Genomic DNA, 20717 nt, shown 5'->3' with positions numbered 1-20717 from the left:
AAGGTGAATGCTCAAGGCTGAACTTTTAGGCACCCGCTACGGTTCCCTCTGGTGCTGTTGTTCCATCTGTTCCATGGCAGTCATGGCACGGAGAGAGACTAGGGAAAATTCCAGTGCTGTCCTAAGTCAGGTCCTTTTTCAAAGTTCAGCACTCCAAAGTCTGATAAGACAGAACACTTAACAGTGATTCCTCATTCATCAGAGTGTCTCCAGAAGTTTTACTTTTGTCTGACCTTTTGTTTTTTTAGTTGGCCTAAAGTAGTTGAGAGTCAGAACAGCTGCTTCATCTTTTCCCCAAATGCTTGCTCTGCTCTGAAGAGGATTCTCATTTTTCTGTTTCAAGATCTACCTTTAAATGTCTTGTGTATTTTGTGCTCAATCACATACCAGTTGCCTGTAGCAAATGTAGGTGGGTTTGTGCGTCGTCATCGCTTCCTGAACTGACAGAAGTGAAAAGAAGGACAGACGTGCCTCTGGAAGTGGAACTAGTCTTTCAGTGTATGGAAGTAGTGCTAGAAGCTCAACAGGTCCTACAGGAGGTGTAGGATAGGTGTTGGAAGTCATATGCCAGCCAAAATGAATAACGTTGGCAGGATGCCTAACAATCTCCTTGATGAACAACTTCTTAGCCTTTGTTTGACAGAGGACCTTGATCGTCGTTTTAGCAGCAGTTTTCATCTTCCACCATGCAAGAGAACTTCTGGCCCTGCACTCAGTTCCTAAAGTGTGCTGGAGATGTATGCTGCATCCATTTGTTCTTTGTTGTTCCTCGTTGCGTCAGTCAGATACAGCGCTCAGAGTAAACAGATCGGCACCTTGCATGCCCCCCCAGCACCCTGAGTGCCGTTCGGTATATACCTCCTTCTTCCTTTGCTTGGGGTTTGGATTTTGTTTGGGGTTTGGTTTGTTTTCTTTCTTTCTTCTTCCCATGACCCTTTGCCCTTCCCTTAATACAAAACTGTCCTCTGGTCAGATTCCCCTGCAGTAGATCTTTTGTTCTTGCAGTCACAGTGAGACACTTGATTGAGATAATGACCAGATTCACCGTAGAAAGGACACACATGACCTCCAGTGAGCAGCACAATGTGAGTTAGACATCTTCAGACCAAAAACAAAAGTTCAAAGGGGACCAAAATGGGGAAAATGACAGAAAAAGGCAGAGAAAAATATTTTTGGTTCCTCAAACTGCTGCTTGTTATGTTCCAAACACTAAGGACCCATCTACACTAGGGGAACTTTGCAAATGCTTCCCGACTTTGCCACCACACTTCAGCTGCATCAGTGGTAAGATAGATGGGGAGCTGAGGCTCTGGCTGCAGTGCTGTGTGCTGTTTGCATGGTGCCTTACAGCATGTCCAACAGACTCAGTGCTTAGAAATGGCCCCATGTGGGCATGAGAGCTCCAGCCTGGGCTGGGACTGGTTTAGCTGAGACAGTGGTGGCAAAAGAGGGAACGTTTTGCCATGTTTCCCTAGTGTGGACCAAGCCTAGTGCTGGACTGCTGCTTCATGTTGGTAACACTGGTGTTATTATCAAATTTGTTCTTTGACTTTTAAAAAAATTTTATTTTATTATTTATTTTTATTATTTTATTTTTTTTAAAGAAAAACATAAAACTCTGTGGAATATTTTTCATGAAAGGTTTTCTAAAAGTCTTAGCTGCAGCCACATGAAATCAAATCATATGCTGTATAAAAAAAGATTCATCTGTTCTACTTTATATTTGACTAAACTATGCCAGTGTTTTGACTAGTCCTTTTTAATGAACAGATAATATTTTGAAATTCTGGGTTACAAAACAGAACTGAAAATCTAAAATACTTTTACAGAGCGGGCAGCTAAAGTTGCTGAGCAGCAGGAGAGAGAGCGAGCAGCACAGCAGCAGAATTCCTCCCCCCGGGCAGGCACTCCTGTCGGGGCTCTTATGGGGGTGGTGCCGCCACCAACACCAATGGGAATGCTCAATCAGCAGTTGACACCCGTTGCAGGTAAAACGTAGGAGCTATGACCATTTTTTACTCATCCACTATATCAACCCCCTTCATAACTCTGAACACTCTCTTGGGTCACTTTGTTCTTACGGAAGAACAAGCTCAACCTCTTCAGTCTTCCTTCATACTGAGTATACGTAACTGCAGCAGGAAGCCTGTAGCCCCAGTGTTACTTGCTCTGGTAGTGAGTAGCCTGTTGAAAATGCAGGGGAAAAGGGTGCTCCCTGTGTGGTGGTCCTGTTCTGTTTGTGTGCAGTCATGTTAAATCGCTCCACTGTGCAGAATTCACATTTAGCCCTGCTATGGCAGGAGGGGAGTGAGCTGAATACTCCCTAGTGCATGGAAGTGGTAAAGGAGGAGGCAAATTATTTATTCTTGGTGTGTGTCAGGAAGGTGAGAGGCAAACAGAATCCAAACCAGATTGTAAATCCAACCAAAAGCTTGACAGAATTGCTGGTCAGGCACTGGTAAGCAGAGCAAAGTAGGACCTAGAGCCATTGCAGAAACAACAAGGAAATGCCAACGTTGCCAGTTTTATCAGGTGATTTTCAGACTAGAACTGAGCTTGGAATACTCTTCCACAAGGTCCCTGTTACTAGGTGGTGTGCTCGTTACGTTCCAGTTGTAATCCAATGTGAGCTCATAGGGAGTATGCTTGAAGTAGGTATTTTCAGGATCAGATCTGAAGACAGCGTAGTCCACTGGAGATTCTTGTGTCGGAATCAGCCAGACATCGGTGAGAAAATCCATTAGGTATGACCTGATGGGTTGTTTTGCTTTTCCCATTTCTAATAAAATAATCAGGTCAAAATAGTGTCGAGTAGTTAAAAATCAGTATTTCCAGGGGTTTTGTTTTGGTTCTTTTTAAAAAACCCTTCTCCTTCAGGCATTCCAGTTATTCCATTTATTCTTTTGTCATTTCTCTTTTTGTTTCCTGTCTCACAGGCTGTGAGCTGACAGCCTGAAGTGTTTTTCATCACAGACTCAAAATCCCTTTTCAGTAAATAGGCTGCATGGATGTTTAAACTGAAGGCACGTCCCTTATTTGCTTCATGATCTCTGGATGAAAACCATTTGTTTACACTGAGCTGCATTTTTATTTCATTTTTCCCCCCTACTTTGTTCTTGATAATCTTTCTCTGAACTGTGTGCAGTCGGTGTGTGTTTCTGTGTCTGTCTGTCTGTGCCTGTAGTGAGAACAGACAGCAAACCCTGGAGCTCTCCAGCACTGATCTTTGGTTTTATGAGTTAACCTGCTTTAGCTTAGAAGTGGAGAAACACCATCCTCTTGTGGTTGTGTTTTCCTGGGTGGGTTCTTGGTTTTTTGGCACTGAGTTGCTTGCCCAGTTTCCAGAGGTAGGTGTTGGTGGGCAGAAGTGCTGAGTGCTGACACTTTCATCTCAGGGCTTCTCCAGAAACAGGCGTTCTGCAAGCTGCACTCGCTGGCGTGCTTCCTGCAGCAGCAGCTCCAAAAGCAAAGCTCTGGTTAAGACCATTGTCCTGCTCGATCGCTTAGACACTCAGACCTCTTCACCTTGACATTGTGAAGTGCTTCCTTAAAGTGTATCTTTTAAAAATCTTCCTAATTTTGTGGCCCACTTGAAAAACACGCTCTTTCATCTTTTAGTTTCCACAAGTCTTGCTGAGAAGTATCGTATTCTGTTCAGACCTCTTTCCCATCCCCCTCCATGCTTTGATTGCTTTTCTCTAGGTCAGAGAACTTCTTTATGGCCCATGGGTCCAAGAAACCCAGGTACCTTCCCAGATGTGTTTCTCTTCGTGCACAGCACTCAAGTTTCTTGTAAATTTAGGCATTACAACAGTTTATTTAGTCTTGTGTTGTTACAGTAAAAAAGGGGAGAGGGAGTCATTTGGAAGGCCTCATAAATCCCAAGTGTGGGAGCTGGAAATAGTTTGCCCATGTTTACGAGTTTAAAATCAAAGTGCTGACTCATACATAGGGTCTGGAAGTGGCGACTCTTAGAACCTTGTGATGAGCTAAAAGAACTGATTTCTTATGGAGATTTGACAATAACTTGAAGTGTTGGAAATGTAGAAATGAGCTTTCATGATTGAGAAGTATGGGTTTGTTTCATTGGAGGCTTTTTGGTTTGTGTTGGTTGGTTGGTTTTCAGGCTTCAGTGGTGTATGTAAATTGAAGATGTGACTGCAGCTTGGGCTGTGCTGGAAGTACCAAGCAGTCTCTGCATTGAAAGGGATGCTTCTGTTGCTTTCCTTCTTTTACTTTTTCCATTAGAAATACAGATTTCCCTGTATTAATAAAGAGGTGCAGGTGAGCTTCCAGATATTTGAAATACGTATCTTAAGACCTGCTTAATAACTGTCAGTCTAGGTATCCTGTGGAAAGAGAAGGTTTGAAGATCGGTTCTTTTATTTTCTCATTTCCCTATGGAAAGCTTAGAGCCTTTGGAATGACATGTTTCTCACCTTTGTAACTCTTCCTGAGGAGGTGACAAATGTAGCTTGTATTTTGGAGCTACTCGATCCTGAGCTCCTGACAGCTTTGTTTTCAGTCCGAGTTGGTGTGAGGCTTTGACCTTTCTTATTCCAGAAATACCTGTCCTAAAAGTTTCTTCTGTGAGTTGCTGGGAGGGGGCAAAGACTTGGTAGGTGGTTTCTTGGAGCAGACTATAGAAATGCCTGCAGTTTTGCATTTCTGAATTTGCCTCATCTCTGCAGACCTGCTTCTGTCCTCTCTCATCTTTTCATTGTTTTCCCAACACCTTTCCTTGGTTACCTGACGATGCATCAATTAAAATAAACCTAGAAATCAGGTGAGAGCCAAGCAAGCTCCATTCCAGGGCCTAATAAACACAGGGAGTCACATGGTGTAGGTTCACCTCAACAAACCTGAGCCACAAGCAGAGAAGGCTCCACATTGTCTCCCGGCATGCAGAAAACAGGAGGTGTGAGCAGCAGCACAGTACCAGCGGCGTGGTACCACTGATCTTCCCGTAAAGGAACCTTGAAACCTTGGCAGGTGAAATTTGGTGAGGGGCTGTGGGTGCTCCCTGTGAGTCCTTTCACCTCAGCCTCGTGCCGTGAGTCGCTGCAGCTCAGCGCGTCAGTGTGGCCAGGCTTCACTAGTAACACACACACATACACACACACCCCGTCTCTGCTGTCAAGAGTATGTGGATGTTGCAGGGCTTTTGGGGGTTAATTCTGCATAAGAACTGCAGAAAACCCATCCAGGTGTTTGGTTTTGCTCCAGTTGGGTTGGGTGGCTGAGCTAGCCCACACAGCAGGGCTGTACATGGAGCTTGTGTAGTTAGTGTTGTGTTTGTAACCTGTATGCAGATGGCAGAGCTTTCAGCTGGGATAAAATTGCTTGTGTTAGTAACATTTAATTGTGGCTGAATTTATTCCCTGTGTTAACATATCTGAATAGTCAGCATTTATTGGCCCCTGAGAAACATACAAATGCACTAAATACTAATTCTTAAAAGGGATAGTGATTCAGACTTGTAACTTTTTAAAGTTTTATTTGGTTGTTGCAAGATACTAATGGTAGTATCGTCTTGCTGTACTAAAGGTGCTGTTTATTTTTTTGTTTGTTTTATTTTGGGTTTTTTTTAATTGTTTTTGTGTGGATAGTGCATGTCTTACTGTGTAGATCATATTGCATGTTATTGATGCATGTTTGAAATTTGTTGTGTCCTTCAAGGCATGATAAGTGGCTATCCACCGGTGCTGCCACCTTTGCAGGGCCCAGTTGATGGCATTGTTAGCATGGGCAGCATGCAGCCACTTCACCCAGGGGTGCCTCCACCCCACCAACTCCCGCCAGGTATGCCAGGCATCCCAGGCATCCCACCACCCGGTAAGAATGTCATCCTCATTCGCTCCTTTATTTCATTTTCATGTACTTGCCATTTAACCAGTTGTTACAGGAATTACCTGCAGCTTGTTTTGGTCATGGCTTTTGTTTCTGAACGTCGTGGGTTTGTTTAGCTGCAGCACACATGATGCACTGCTGAATGTACAAGGTAGATGCACAACGGTGAGAGAACAGCATGTCCAGCACACCAGCTGGGAAGGGTTATAGGAGGAACGTGATGCTGCTCCAGCAGGAGTTTTGTTCTAGCCAAAAAAACTGACAATTTGAGTTTATCAGAGGTCTGAAAAGCTGAAACTGGCTTATCTGTATTCTTTCAACAGACCCTTCCTCTCCTCCTTTTCTTATGCAGAGTGGGCTTATAAATACAATGTCTTGCTCTCATTCCTTCCCCAGCTGTTTTTGGGTACATCAATGTTTGTCAGTAGGCAGGCTGCACTGAAATGCACCTGGTCATATAAGACCCCTTGGCTGCTGGGGCTCTGATGCCTGTCCTTATAAAACACTCTCCAGATTGAACCTTTTTGATAGAGCAGTAACTGGAAGCATTGTCTATACTGTGGCCAAACTTTGAATTGCTTTCTGAGACCATATGTTCTGCATGTTTGCTATTTTTTTGCCACACTTGATGAAGAGTGAGACTGAATGAATCACAAGTACTTTTCCAATGCTAATGCCAGTAATTCCTGCTCTGGGGAACAGTGTTCATCTGCCCACTCATCCCATTTTCTGCTGATTCTTTCAGTTTTTACCTCAGATGACTCATGCCTATGTAAAACAAGTGCATCCCATATGTTCAGCAGTTAAACAAGCTGTGGACAAAAGTGGTCTTGTTTGCCTCCCCCTGCCCCACTTGCAGCCGTGTTTATCAGAAGCACTTTTATCTGTATCCACATGGGTTTGGGTTGGGATTTTGTTGTTGTTGTTGTAGTTTGCTGCTTTCTTTTTTGCTTTTTTTTTTTTTAAAAAAATGCATCAGTATCAGGCATGCAGCTTCACTGGTGTGTGAAATTCACCATCATGGCACATAGAGGGAGTAGGAAAACAGCTTTGCCTGCGTGAGCCTGTCCCTGCCTCACAAAGGCAGTGACACCCAGCACACGTCAGACACATGCAGATGTTGGGGAAAGGAATCCAGGACAAGGCATCTCTCTGAAGAGTTTTTCCTACTGGAGAAGTGAGCTCTGTGTGTGGCGTTAAAAAGTGTGAGGGTGTGGATCAGGGACACAAATAACGCCTGGGAGTGGAGGGGACACATGAAGTGGTGCTAAATCGGGCTGGGTGGGCTGAGGGTGCCCTCCTCCAGCCCCCTTCTCCCTCTGTACCAAACTAACCAGCCGGTGCCGTGTCCCACAGCTGGGATTACCAGTGGGTTTCCCAGCTCCTGGCTTCTTGTCAGCACAGCTGCATTTCTAGTGGGGCTGTCAGCACATGGGAAACGCCTCTAAGCTGCGCCTGGGTGTGCGGAACACAGAGACGCGTTGGGTCATCACCAGAGCAGAGGGGGCCTGCAGACTGCACCCTGGGGAGCAGCCTCCTCAGCCTGCAGCTCTTGGCACACCAGGAGTGGCGTAAGCAGAGAGAGGAGCAGCAGCACCCAGGGCTCTCTAGCAGCAGCTGTGTGGCTCTCTCAGATGGGTAAAGTGGTGTAGGGGAGCCTGGCACAGGCGTTACAGGGAAAAGCTCCTGAACATGATGGAGAGACACGAAGTTTTGATCTTTTATTTCCTTTAAATTGTTTTCCTGAGTCCCATATGCAAGAAGGCCATTACATACATATACAAGAAGGGCCATTGAAGCTTAACCTGCAGGCTGCATTTTATGTTAGTGAGATCTAACAGAATTGTGCAATGGCTTGGATATTCTCCTGCTGGGAATCTATTTTATAAAATTGAACACAAGGAAGTATGCAGTGTTGCTAAAGCACATCAGCATTCCCCTTCTTAAAGGAGTCCAAGAAGATCCTGTCAAGCCAAAGGTGCATATTGTGAATGAAAATATTTAGTCAGGCTGTCACTAAGTGACATGAGAAAAACCTGGAAACCAAAAATTAGACTCTGCATGTCTTTAAATTAATTCAGCAGGCCACATATTGATGTTTGGTAGTTGTCATGTTGGCTTTTTTTTTTAATTTACTTATTCAGAAACTTCTAAGGTGTTTGGGTTTTTTAACCGGGGGAGAGGGGGATATTTCAATGTCATACATCTCCTTAAAATAACTGTGAGCAATGAGATCAAAGTAGAATTTGTTTTGCTGTAGAAGACCAAAGAGGTATTTGTCACTGCTCTGAAATAAGACTAATTATTTTCTGTTTTGGAATATAGGTGTTATGGGCCAAAATGTTTCCCCCATGGTAGGCACTCCAGCACCCGGAGCGAGTCCTTTTGGACAGCAGGTGAGTTGGTTTTGCATTATTTATGAGTCTCTAAAGCTCTGAATTAGTATTTAAATTATCATTGTAGAACATCTCAGTTAAGACATGCATTAAGTTAGGGATGCACTTTGCCTTTCCCAAGGAGAACATAAGAACATAAGCTCAGTGATACATTTGGAACCAGTTAGTATCTTCCGCTGGGAGTGTGAGTCTGTATTTCGGGGTTGAGTTGTTACTAGACTGATTAGATTCTGCCCAGTGGGGTGAATTCTGCAGAATAAGCAAGACAGTGTTTGGTTTTCCTTCACCTAAACTAAGACAAGTCATTTCACCACAGCGTTAAACTGCTGATAATTAAGGTTTTTCATGTTCTGACGATGCAGTGAGGATGCCATCTGCATTCCCAGCCATTGATGAGTGGACAAAAACTCTTTGGTTTGCTCACATATTTCATAAACTGATGAAGCAGCTGTTCATGGGCAGCTCTCAATCTCTGGGTTTGGGTAACAGTGTTGACCAGAGGTTCCTTCTCAGGGATTAATTACAGATGAAGTGTTCAGCATACTTCCAATTTTATTTTCTAAATTTTTCCATCATGAAGAGAAATGTGCTTTTGGCTAGAAGGGTGTAAAGAAAACCAGCAGTTGAATGAGGAAGTAGTAAAGTGTCTGTGTCATGGCATTGAGTTATTCTAGACCACGGACTATCTGTGCAAGGAGTTTACTCAGTACTCCTACTTACTCACAGTGGTGGGAATTCTTCTGTGTGACTGTGATTATTTCTATTTATTTATTTGTTTGTTTGTTTGTTTGTTTGTTTGTTTGTTTATTACTGCCTGACAGCAATTAGCCTTTATTGCCTGGAAGTACCTCAGTCACCCAAGGATTAGGGTCAGTTTGGATTAGGTGTCTTTTTTAGAGACGGACCCCACACTGCACAAACCACAGAGTTTATGATCAAATTAGAGAAAACATGAAATAAATAAGAGGCCAAAGGAATAATTAAGAGTAACAGGAGAGAGGAGAAATGGTGATAATGATCCAGCTAGATGAGAAATATGAGCAGTGCTGCCCGTTAAACGTGACTCTGGTTGTTGGCACTTCCTCTCTCCATGCACCCTGGTGACCCCAGCAGTGGCCTGGGCTGAGGCAGGTCCCTCCCTGGGCAGTGTCCTTGTGTCCTTGCTGGTAGCCTGTGCATGAGGGTGACCCCTGGGCAGTGTCCTTGTGTCCTTGCTGGTAGCCTGTGCATGAGGGTGACCCCTGGGCAGTGTCCTTGTGTCCTTGCTGGTAGCCTGTGCATGAGGGTGACCTGCTGCACAGATGTGGAGCGGTGTCCTGCGGCTCCCCCAGAGGTGACCTCTCTATCGCTTCCTCCTTACAGATAGGAATCCTTGGCCCACCAGGGCAGCAGGCACCCCCTCCGTACCCCGGCCAGAGCCCAGCGAGCCAGCCAGTCATGCAGCAGCCCACAACTCCCATGTTTGTCTCCCCTCCACCAAAGACACAGAGGCTTCTCCATTCTGAGGCCTATCTGAAGTACATCGAGGGGCTTAGTGCCGAGTCCAACAGTATCAGCAAGTGGGACCAGACGCTTGCAGGTAAGGCTTGTGAGAGGGGCTGGGCTCTTTCTGGACAGAACACAGTTCTTTGTAACCATTCGTGTCTTTTGCTTTATGGAAAACACTAAATAAACCTGATACTTACTTAATGAAGTGCAGTTGTGAAATCAACAGGCTGGGAATAGACGTCTTGTTAGCAGGCTGATCCCATCATAGAATCCCAGAATCACAGGGGTTGGAAGGGACCTGGAGAGCCCATGGGGTCCAACCCCCTGCCAAAGCAGCTCCCCAGCTCATATTGCACAGGGCGGCGTCCAGACGGGGCTGGAATCTCTCCAGAGATGGAGACTCCACACCCCCTGGGCAGCCTGTCCCAGGGCTCCCTCACCCTCCCTGGGGAAAAGTTCTTCCCCATCTTGCTGTGGAACTTCCTATACTCCAACTTGCAGCCATTGCCCCTTGTCCTGTCTCCACAGACACTGAAAAGGGGCTGCCCATTTCCCCCTGCATCCCATCCTTCAGATATTGATAAACATTCCTAAGGTCCCCCCTTAGTCTTCTTTTCTCCAGGCTGAACAGCCCCAGCTCACTCAGCCTTTCCTCACAGGGGAGATGCTCCAGGCCCTTAATGGTCTTTGTAGCCTCCTCTGGACTCTCTCCAGGAGATCGCTGTCTTTGTTATCCCAGGGAGCCCAGAACTGGACACAACACTCCAGGTGGGGCCTGACCAGGGCAGAGCAGAGGGGGAGGATCCAAGGATCAGTTACCTGGGTTTGCACACCTGGGGTAGAAGTTACACTGTAGAATTATGTTCACCTTGGTTTAGAAAAATGAGGGGGAATGTCAAAGCCAGGAGATAACTGGTCAATTTCTTGACCTTCCAGCACGAAGACGGGATGTCCACCTATCGAAGGAGCAGGAGAGCCGCCTGCCTTCTCACTGGCTGAAGAGCAAAGGGGCCCACACCACCATGGCCGACGCGCTGTGGCGCCTGCGAGACCTGATGCTGCGAGACACCCTGAACATCCGCCAGGCATACAACATAGAACACGTGTAGTCACACCATTGCTTCTTTGATACGGGCATATGAGGAGTTTTGTGGAACAATAGCTGTTTTAGTTACTGGGTGGGGAGAGATAACCAACAATAATTTGTATTGCATTTTACTGTACATTGCAAGACCATTTTTATATAAGGACACTTTTAATAAGCATATTTCACTTTTTGTTATATTAAGTTGACTTTATCAAATACACAGATTTTTGCATATGTTTCCTTTGTTTGAAAGGCAATTTCATAATTGGTTAAGTGTAGTCAAGGATTCATCTTTCTTATACTTTATTGCTGAGAATCTGATGCCATTGTTTTTATATAAAAGAAGAAAAAAGAAAACAAAGTTATTTACAGATTGGTACAATGGAATGTGAAATTAGTCATAGTTTACATCTTAGAAGAATGTGTGTACATGTGCTTGTGTGTGCTAGCCACTTCCAGCAGAAACCTCGCTCGGATGTGAACAGGGAGGATCTCTAAACAGAAGCTCAAGGTAAGAAGTGCATTGATGTTAGGGAAAAATAGCATTTCAAGTCAATACAGAGGCAGCTGAGTGGGCCACAGCCATGGTGGGAGTGCTGGTGTGGGCTGGACAGGGGCGTCTCGACTGCTGGTGTTGTCCAGTCCTGTCCAGTCACCTAATCGCGTAGCCAAGGCCATTGTGATCCTAGGTCAGTAACAGAATGCATGTCTGGCATGCCCTTAGAAGGTGAAATGTTTCCTCTGCCATGACCTGCTCTAGGGGCTCTGTGGCATCCCTAACACTAAGGAGTGGAAAGGGGAAGCCTCCTCCCTCTGCAGCTCTGTCTGTGTGTGGGAGAGGCACATAGAGCTTTGAGCCAGTTCAGGTCTCAAGAGGTAAGTTAGGAGAAGGAAAGTTGAGGTTGTTTGGTAGAGAAGTACTGTGATGTTTTTAAACTCTCACTCATTCTGTCAACGATTGGGGCACTGTAAGACATTCTGCTCTGCTTGCTTTTGTGTATTGATTCACTGTAGTGAGAGCTCTGCAATGCAAAAGTTGAGACATTTGACACTTTTAAATCCTGCTGTATGGTGTACGTAAGTTCATCAGACCTAGTATGCTGGAGAAATAGAGTGCTTGCATTGCAGTCTTCAGAGGGTTTGGGGGTGGTTTGGTTTGGGGTTTGGGGTTTTTTTTGTGAGTGTGGGGTTTTTTTAAGCTAAGTAAGGTAGGTGTAGACTCTTGCCAAATTTCAAGATTGTGACTGCTTTCTGCTAAAGACTTACCTGTCCTCCTAACTCACCTTTTGGACTGCAGAGCTGTTTGTTTAAAGGCAACTATATCCAAGTACTTAGTTTTAGAAAAAGAATTAATACTTTTGGATCACATTAAGCAACTGGGAAAACAACATGAATTTGAAAAAAAACAAAACATGTTGGCAGGAACACGGTCAGTGCAACTCAGCCCAAAAGATACACTCTCATCTACTCCCAGAGACGTGCATCATGTGGAAATGCTTCTTTAAAGCCTAGTAGTACAGAACATTTTTATTTGAGTACTTTTGGCAGAAGGTTAAATACTTCTCTTCAAGTACTGGATATCTTGGGTTCTGTTTTGCTGATGCAGTTAATACTGGTGAGGGAAAGTGACATGTGCAAGTACAAACTGTTAACTTAATTTTACTGGCTGATTCCCCTCTGTCTTCTATGGCAGCTCTCTAGTCATTGCACAGAAAACCACCTACTTAACAAAGAGGCACTTAAGGACAATTTAGGTCAGATGTGCAGTGCATGTGGAGGATATGGAGCTAAGCAACATACAGGGAAATGGCAGTTTTGAACTCCACAAGTAGCACACCCATGGTACAGCAATTCTCTACTGGCCTGCGTAAATGACCAAGGTAATTTAATAAAGTAGGAACTGAATAGTTTTGCACCTGCATATATACAATATCATCTTACAGTGTGTTTAAATTACCGTAGGCTTGGCAATTTTTAGCCACAAAGATGGGATGTTGAAGCAAATCAGGCAGGAAATTCTAGTTTTTAAGTATTTGGAACTCTCATGAATTGTACTAATACACCACCGGATTCTCCTACTCAGCATTAAGGAAAATGACACCAAAGAACCTGGGATGGATTTTAGTTAAGTTATTGTTTTATTTATTTTTGTTTGAGGACTGGATGGGACTCCCTTTGGAGCCCGTATAACTCAGAAGTTTAATTTATCTGAAGGTCAGAGAGGAGCAATTTGCAGCACTGGCTCTCTCCTGCCTGGGCAGTGGAATCCCTCCTTTAACTGCTCTTTCCGGCCCCGGGGCGAGAGATGGGAAGGTGGAAGGGAGCCCGGGTCCTCCCGCGGGGCAGTGCAGAGCACTCCCGCTGAGCCGCTGGGCTGGCCCTGATCAATTCTTTTAAGCTTTGTTTATTTATTGCAGAATCATGTCTCTGTGGATGGGAGGCATTTCAGTCAAGCGCAGTAAGATTTAGGATGTAATGGCTACAGTCTAGAATTCCAAACCAGCAAAAGAAACTCTGGTCTGGCTCTGGTTTAAAAACACAAAAAAAAGGAAAAAAAAAAAAAAAAAAAGACCTGTCTGTCTGTCTATCTGTCTGTGGGTGTTTGAACCCCTCACTTGTTTCCCACTGACTCTCATTGTACTGGCGTAATCCAAACTTTCCTATTAAAACACAAGTATGTCTGGGAAATGGTTGGCTTTTGTGAGAGTGGAAAATAGCTGAATCTAGGGCCGGTATTTTCATAAACCACTTGGAGATGACTAATAATTATTTGTTCTCTTATTCAGTCTTTCCCTTCCATGAGAAAATTCACTGTTTGTGTAAGAATTCCAAACGTTGCTGTTGGTGGCTTTATTTTTTTTCCCCAGCGTTATGTTTTGGGACCTGGCTAACCCATGCTTGGCTTTTCATTAGATCTTGTGCTCCTGAAGGTTAAGCTGCTAACCAGGTTTATAACATGTATGTACCATCACTTTGTTTACCTGAGTCTTTTTAATTTGAATAAAAATAGTTTGCAAAGTGTTTTGGATTAACCAGGTTTGAGTGTCCCATCTAGAATCCTGTTAGGGTTTTGTTTCAGGTGATTCTGGCTGTTGCCAATCTGGATTTTATCAAGTCTGGGGTATGTGTGTGCTTTTTGGGGGATAAAGAATCCTTTTTATGTTGCTGTGTGTATTGCAAGGTGTGCTTGGTAGGGGGTAAGAATGGTGATGCCAGAAAAACATGGTTGAAAATGGAGCTGTAAGGAGCACGAACAGCGAACCTTGAAAAACACAGGACGTGTTTGGAGCAAGCCCAGTGGGGGTGGTGAGGTTCAGTCAGGCCCCAGCACCCCAGCATCAAGTGCTTTGGGAATAACCAGCAAGGCTGAACTCCACACTGGCAGCTAACCTGGCTCAGGAGGGGCTTTTGTGTAGCTGTGCAATAACGGAGATGAGAGCAGTAACGTGGAAGGAGCATCCTTTCCACAGCAACGTTAGAAACCAGAACAGACAGTTCCTGTGATACCACAAGTTGCAGCAGAAGTGCTGGCAGCTCCCAGGGTGCCTCTGAGGTACACCTCATGGAGAGCTACTTAAACCACCTGAACAGAGCGCGTCCTGTTTAACACCCCTTCTTGCCTTTGAGCCAGGGGACGCTCGCACAGGCTGCCAGAGGAGTCTGGTTCTTCCTTGCTCAGCTGGGGACGCTGAAGATCATCCCTAGGCTCAGCTGAACTGTGCTGATTCGGAGCAGTGCTTCAGAATGGCTGGGTGCTGGGAACATCAGGAACTGGGATCTGACTCCTGGAGACGTGTGACTTTTCTGATGAATAAAATAAACCCCGTAATTCCTTTTCTCTGCCTGCGCTTTCTAGCAACTTCCATTTGGCCGTTGTGCAAAGGAACAAACTGACAGGCACCACAGTGCAGCAGGATCTCGTTCAGTTGTGCTGAGACACTGTGTATGTGGTGTGTATCCTTTCTTTTGTTGGTCTCTCACAAGAGTGATGCCTCATCAAGCAAAGCAAAGCAGTAGCCAAACTCTTCAGTCTGTTTAGTTTATTTAAAAGTACTAAACAAACATTAAGTGGCAGAGGCCAAACACAAGGAACTTTTCACTGTTGGATTTGGCTTCAATACAAAATACTAAAGATACAAAGTAGACAGAAAAAGAATCAAACTGTCAAAGCCACCCAAGAGCTACTGCACAAACTGGTGGGTTACAGTTCATCTTAAGAGACAAAAACCTTCCCCTGCCATCAAGGTGGCAGCAATGCTGCTTTGGCATTAGTTGAAGCATTCCAGACCTTCCCCTTGAAAGGCTTCAGCTACAACTCGTTCTTTTCCATCCTCTCCTTGTACTGTCTCTCAGATCGTTTCCTGCGGTAAACATCATCTGCAGAGAAGGATCTTTATGTTAGTGTCTCCCACGTGCAGGAGAGCATTAGGTACATGAAGCCTGTCATGCTAGTTTCTTTCTCGCAGACACTGACTGACAGGCAACTGAAAATTGAAGCCAACACAAATCATTCTTGCCACTTAAAAATAGCTCACGTTCTCCCTCCCACCCAGGGTAAAGTTCCCCCTGCCAGCCCCGACTAAGTGCTTTTACAGGAAAACTAAATTCCCAGTGTGATACAGCCATTTCTTGCCTGTCTTCCCATGGGTGTAATTAAAAGTACAAATGCCCCAAACCAGCTACAGGGAAATTAAACTATGGGCACGTAGGGTTTTGGGTTTTTTTTTTCCAGGAAGGTAAGGTGAAACGTAACGGCTGCTTTACAGACACTGTGCTTCAGTTCCTCACCTGACTTTTTTACTATATAGGTACGCCTCAGAAATGTTGAGCTGAAAACCCACAGCAAAGCCCAGCCTGCAGGAGCCAGCGATCCCCCTGTGGGGAGCTTGTCTGCTATGGAAATTGTATCCAGCTGGTTTATACTGCAGGAGCCTTGGCCAGAGTTCCCACCAAGGGGAGAATATCCCCACGCTGGTTCTTAAGTTCACCAACGTTTCTAGCAAGGTTTCTGTGGCACATGAAGCTCCCAGAACCAAGGTGCCATCAGCTAAGTTCTCACGGCTCATTTCCGTACGAGTCCCATTTCAGGTGAACTCACGGGCACGCTTAAACTCTGACAACTGGTGAGTCTTTCTCAATGTCAAAAAAAGCTATAATTAATATTCTAAAGGCAATTCGGGCGTGTGGGGCTGGTGTTGGTTTGTTTGGGGGGGTGGGGAGGGAGGGGTGTCCTGCCTTCCGCTGAGGAGGAAGCTCCGGAGAGCCGGCTGCGGTGCTGGAGGGACGGGGCTGGGGGTGGCTGGCAGGTCAGGGTGGAGGTTGGTGGTCTGGGGTGTCCCTGCCAGCCAAGCCGGTTCTCTGACGCTCCCAGACCCGACTCGCCCGTCATGTGTCCGTCCGGCGGGGGAGGCCCCGGCACCAGCCGCCGCCGCCCGCTCGCCGCGCTGGGGGAGTCACGGGCGGCGGGTGCTGCGGCCCAGGGCGCCGGGCCAGGCCGGGGGCCGCTCCGGGACCCAGCGGGAACCGGGCTTCCTCCTCCTGCCGCCCCCCGCCGGGCCCGGCCCTCACTTACAGAAGGTCTCCTTGCCGAGGCGGACGTGAATCATGAACCACTCCATCGCTCCCCCCAGCACGAAGAAGAAGGGCAGGAACCTGTAAACGCCGAAGCGCCGCTTCCCCGGCACCAGCCGCAGGAGGCGCTTCACCCTCTGGCTCACCAGCATCGCCGGGCCGGGCCGAGAGCTTCACCCCCCTGGCTCACCGAGGACAGAGCGGGGCGGGGCGGGGCGCGCAGCGGCCGCCGCCAGGAGAGGCCCGGGCGCGGGGCCGCAGCGCCCCGGCTCGCCGGAGGAGCGGGGAGCGGCCGGGCCCGGGTCCGCCTCCCGCCCGCGACCCTCTCGCAGCCAATCAGCGCGGCGCCTGCCTCACGACCCCGCGCCGCCTGCCCCGCGCCTTCAGCACAGGCGCCGGGCCCTGGGAGCCGCCGAGCGGAAGGACGTGGTCCGCACCCACGTGACCTCGCCGGGGCCGTTCGCCTCGCCTGATCGGGCGGGGCGGGGGGCGGGAGCGGAGGCGGGGCTGTAGCGAGGGACGGTGCCGCCCCGCCCAGCCGGAGGGGCCGGAGCGCGGCGGGCGGAGCCTGGCCCGGCCCCCGCCGCCCTCATCCCTTCTTCGCGGGCGGCCGCTGAGCGCCGGTCCCCTCAGGCCGAGGCGTGGCGAGGCGCGGCGGCGGCCCGGCCCCGCCCCCTCGCACCGCGGATTGGCCGCCCGGCGGGTGCCGCCGCGGGCCGGGGCGACGGGGAGCGCAGCCAGCCTCGGCCGTGCGCGGGCTGCCCCGAGGCTGAGGCGTCCGGCGGGACGATGGCGGCGCTGGGCACGTCGGCGCTGAGGAAGGGGTGCAGCGCGGCCCCCCGGCTCCTCGCCGTGGCCGTCTCCTGCCAGAGCTGCCGCCCCAAAGCCAGCCAGTGCCCCGGGGACGGCGGCCACGGGCAGCCCAAGGACCACCACCACCCGGCGGCCCCCGGCAGAGCCCGGCGCGGCGCCGAGCCCGGCCCCGCCGCGGGCAGCCAGCCCCTCCCGGCCGAGGGCGCCGACACCAAGACCTACTTGTGGGCCAGGTACCACGAGATGAAGAAGCTGGTCTACGGTAAGGAACCTCTGCCGGCGCCGGGGCTGCCACGTCCCGCCGGGCTGGGGCTGCGCCTTGTCTTTCTGTCTCCCTCCCCCCAGCCCCCTCCACCGCATCGCGGTGCGGGGCTGAGATGTGCCCGTCGCTCCGCAGCTGCCGCGGGTGGGAGCTTTTCCCCCCCGACGGTGCCATCTGCACGTCTCCATCGCCCGGGGCTCTCCGGAGCGCTTTTATTCCTACTGGAAGCCGGCCCTTGATCTTCCTCCCCGCATCGTGGTCTTCCCCTCTATGCGCATCCCTTGGCTGCTCTCCGCGCTTGGGAGCACATGGAGCATGTGGGGCTCTTCACAGCTGCCTGCGGAGCGTGGGGATCGCTGTGGCGAAGGGTCGAAATGCCCAGGTTGTTGTCTTTCCCCTCTGCTTTGCCGTGGGGTGCCGTACAGGGGTGCGGGTGGGTGAGGACAAATGGACAGCAGTGTGGACTGAAGCGGTGGAGAGCCCCGGGTCCAACTCAAAACTCACCCTCGGTGTAAGGGTGGGCGTGGAGGAGACTGATGTGAAAGCTGCTCGGATGCTGAGCTTAGTCTGTGTTACAGGTGTGAAACACCTTTTACTTGTGTGTGTGCATGGCTCCCTCAGGTGCACTGACATCTTACTGAGGGAGGAGAAGACTCACACCACTCACCAGATGTGTCCATACGTAAAAACAAGACTGTGGTCTTGTTGTCAGCAGCAGATCTCTGCTGTATTAAAGACCCCTAAAAACATGAAAAACAGCTTTTGTGGCATAAGAGCGCGTATCTTTTTCCTTGTGGTTTCTTGATTCTTGGAATGAGTGGCTGCACTAGGAACTGTGCCTCTGCCTGCTGTTGTATAGTGCTCAGTTTCCTTTTGTTTAACTAGGGGCTTGGGGAAGGAAGGCAGCCTGGAAGAACTGTCTCGCTGCTCTGAGACTGGCCAGCCCTGTCATTCCTTCTTCCTCCACCTTCCAGTGAGTGAGATTTGACATAAGCTTTTCATGATATGCCAATGTAAAGGAATTGGCTGCTGATCTGTTGGGTGCTCAGCCTGATGCCTTCCAACTTTTGCAGGATGAGAGCTTCTCTGCCTGAGCTGCTGAAGGCAGTACAGGCTGCTGAGAGAGGATGGACGGTGGCTCTGTGTTAAGTCCCCGCTCTGAGTTGTGGTTTTTAGACCCACAGCTTCAAAGAAATTTCAGCTCAGAAGACTTCTAATGGCATTTGGTCTTTAATATCCCTTTTCCGTAATGGTATTGAAACTTCAGGTGCAGATTTGTTAATAGGTTGTGTCATGAGCTCTTGAGAAAAGGCTCACTTTGCTGTGTGACAGCTTGCAATGCTTGTATCCACGTTGTTACTCTGTGTTGGGATGTGTAAGAGATGTAGTTATCACTTGAGGTGGTCAGCAGGTCTACATGCAAGCTGAAGTTGGGTGAAGCAGCCACACGTTACAGAGCAGACTTCACAAAGCTTTAGGTAACTCTTAGACATGCTAGATAAGAAATACATTTGTTTAAAGAGTAGCTCCCCAGACCAAAATTTCAGACCATGGTGTTACTCCAGTCTTGTCAAGAAGAGCCGTAAATGGAGTTGGTCCAAGTTGGGTTTAACTGTTGCTGTGATGACTACACAGAGCTGTGCAAAAGGTGGAATCAGCCTGTTCCTTTGCTTGTGATTTGTAACTCTTGTGTCGAAATGAAAGTTTCTGGTTGTGTTATGGGTTTGAAAACACTTTCACATCCCTCATCAGCATTGAGTTTGAGAAGACTCCTGCCATGCCACCTTCTCCTTCCTTCTCTGCAACTCCACCAGTACTTTGTTTTGTATTCTCTGTTTAGTGCTGTTGGTTTTGAAGACAGGTCTCTGCCAGAAGAATTACATGTTTTCAAACCAGCTTTTGCTTGGGACCTGATTTATAGAGCAACATCATGTTTCTGTAGAGGGGGGATTCCCATGATGAGTCCTGACCGAGTTGAACAGGGCAGGAGGTGTAGGATGGGAGCTGCCGCACAGCAAAGCTCAGTGGTGGTTTGGGATCGGTGGCCAGAGCCCAGGCATTGGAGGTTCTCAGCTTTGCAGAAACAAGCAGTGCACACCTGTATTCTGCCAGGCTTGAGTGAGGTGATGCATACAACAGCACCACATAGCAGCTACACAAAAGCTGCTGCTGAGCTAGAAATCTCTGGCTCCAGAGAAGCTGTTCTCTTCACTATTCCCTCCTACCTTTTGGAACTTGGATGCTTAGGAACAAATTTCATGACCTTTAAGAATCCTGCTTCCATTTTCTGTGTTGGTTTTTCTCTCTGCCAAAAGGAAAAGTGTAATCCCATTTGTCAGAGGGGTGGCATTGACCAAGGTTTGCTGTGTTCTGGTTTGATGGCATCTGAAGTGTCGGAAAGGCTGATACGGTCTCTCAGTAAGCAGTGTCTGAAGTCTGGTGCTCCTGGAAACATCCAGTCCCGAAGCTCAGTGGGCCTGGCAAGTGAGAGGTTTGGCTGTAAGCAAGAGGGTGTGTTTTCCCTAGATCGTTGCAATGTGTGATCGTGGCTGCCAATAAAACATTTGTTAACTTCTTGCCTCCGCATAACCAGCTTGAGTGTGGTTAAATTTGAGAACTGCTGAGAATAGAGATGAGTTTGCAGATAGCAAGAACTTGGTTAGGCACTGGTGGCATTGTGGGTGGAGCTCAGGGATAGTCCTTGCTCATTTTAGTTTGTGTGGATTGGGAGATCCCTTTGCATCTACGTGATGCCCGCTGCAGTCAGCAGTGTTTACCCCTTGCATTTGGAAACGGGAGAAAAGGCAACGTGCCTCTGCGATGGTTGTATTGGTGTATCCTTGCTCTTACCCTCGCTGGTGTTACAGAGAACTGAGCACTGAAGGCTGCTGTGTTGGACCTCTGGGAATACAAAGGGTGTGAGAGGTGGGCATGACTCACCCTTTTATGTGTCATTCTTCACCAACATGCTGGATCCCAGGCTGAGGGGAAAGGAGCCTGTCTGGAGTGATGCCGCTGGTGCCTCAGGAGCAGAGGGAGCCTCAGGGATGCAAGGGATGTACTTGGCACCTCCTGACCAGAGCCTTTTTCACATCACGAGGGGCCATATGGTGTCTTGGCGTCTCTAACCGCTGCTCACAGTTAATTACCTGCTTTTGTTGCCATCAGGCTGGGGCCTGAGTGCTCTTGCTTTCTAACAACGTGGGCTATTGCCTGGGAAGAGGCACTTACGCTGTCAGGAAGATGCTCT

General features: G+C 48.1%; 3 protein-coding genes across 22 annotated transcripts in view; 2 read left to right on the top strand and 1 right to left on the bottom strand.

Moving 5' to 3' along the window:
• The window catches only part of PBRM1 (polybromo 1), a gene marked incomplete at its 5' end in the record, with an annotated part of 65022 nt that extends 53893 nt beyond the window's left edge, over positions 1-11129 (top strand). For 9 of the 20 annotated variants that reach the window (XM_084269446.1, XM_084269450.1, XM_084269445.1 and 6 more), the window contains 3 exons: positions 8176-8246; positions 9609-9825; positions 10671-11129. In XM_084269446.1, coding sequence (XP_084125572.1) covers positions 8176-8246; positions 9609-9825; positions 10671-10843 — 461 coding nt within the window. In that variant the 3' untranslated portion in view covers positions 10844-11129. Of the gene's footprint in view, positions 1-1829; positions 1989-5679; positions 5836-8175; positions 8247-9608; positions 9826-10670 lie in introns of all 20 variants that reach the window. The other 11 variants (XM_084269456.1, XM_084269455.1, XM_084269458.1 and 8 more) reach the window with 3 other exon arrangements.
• Positions 11130-14839: 3710 nt separating this feature from the next.
• UQCC5 (ubiquinol-cytochrome c reductase complex assembly factor 5) lies at positions 14840-16819 on the bottom strand. The gene is made up of 2 exons (XM_084269689.1): positions 16394-16819; positions 14840-15198 (listed from the first exon to the last, which is right to left on the bottom strand). Exons 1-2 carry the CDS (start codon positions 16542-16544, stop codon positions 15131-15133), a joined length of 219 nt encoding a protein of 72 aa, XP_084125815.1. The 5' UTR covers positions 16545-16819; the 3' UTR covers positions 14840-15130.
• Positions 16820-17123: 304 nt separating this feature from the next.
• NT5DC2 (5'-nucleotidase domain containing 2) overlaps positions 17124-20717 on the top strand; it is a 28922-nt gene continuing 25328 nt past the window's right edge. Inside the window, exon 1 of the mRNA XM_084269420.1 lies at positions 17124-17467. Coding sequence (XP_084125546.1) covers positions 17182-17467 — 286 coding nt within the window. The 5' untranslated portion in view covers positions 17124-17181. The remainder of the gene's footprint in view (positions 17468-20717) is intronic.

Source organism: Gallinula chloropus (genome assembly GCF_964237585.1).
Source record: "Gallinula chloropus genome assembly, chromosome: 12".
Taxonomy (NCBI): Eukaryota; Metazoa; Chordata; class Aves; order Gruiformes; family Rallidae; genus Gallinula; species Gallinula chloropus.
The sequence above is the reverse complement of the archived record's forward strand: the minus strand, read 5'-3'. Positions and strand labels throughout refer to the sequence as shown.

Bases quoted from the DNA above. Each gene is read 5' to 3' on its own strand.
- UQCC5 (XM_084269689.1), bottom strand. From the start codon at position 16,544: ATGCTGGTGAGCCAGAGGGTGAAGCGCCTCCTGCGGCTGGTGCCGGGG. The intron at 15,199-16,393 runs GTAAGTGAGGGC...CCTTCTCTGCAG, and splicing joins CCTCGGCAAGGAGACCTTCT to ATGATGTTTACCGCAGGAAA.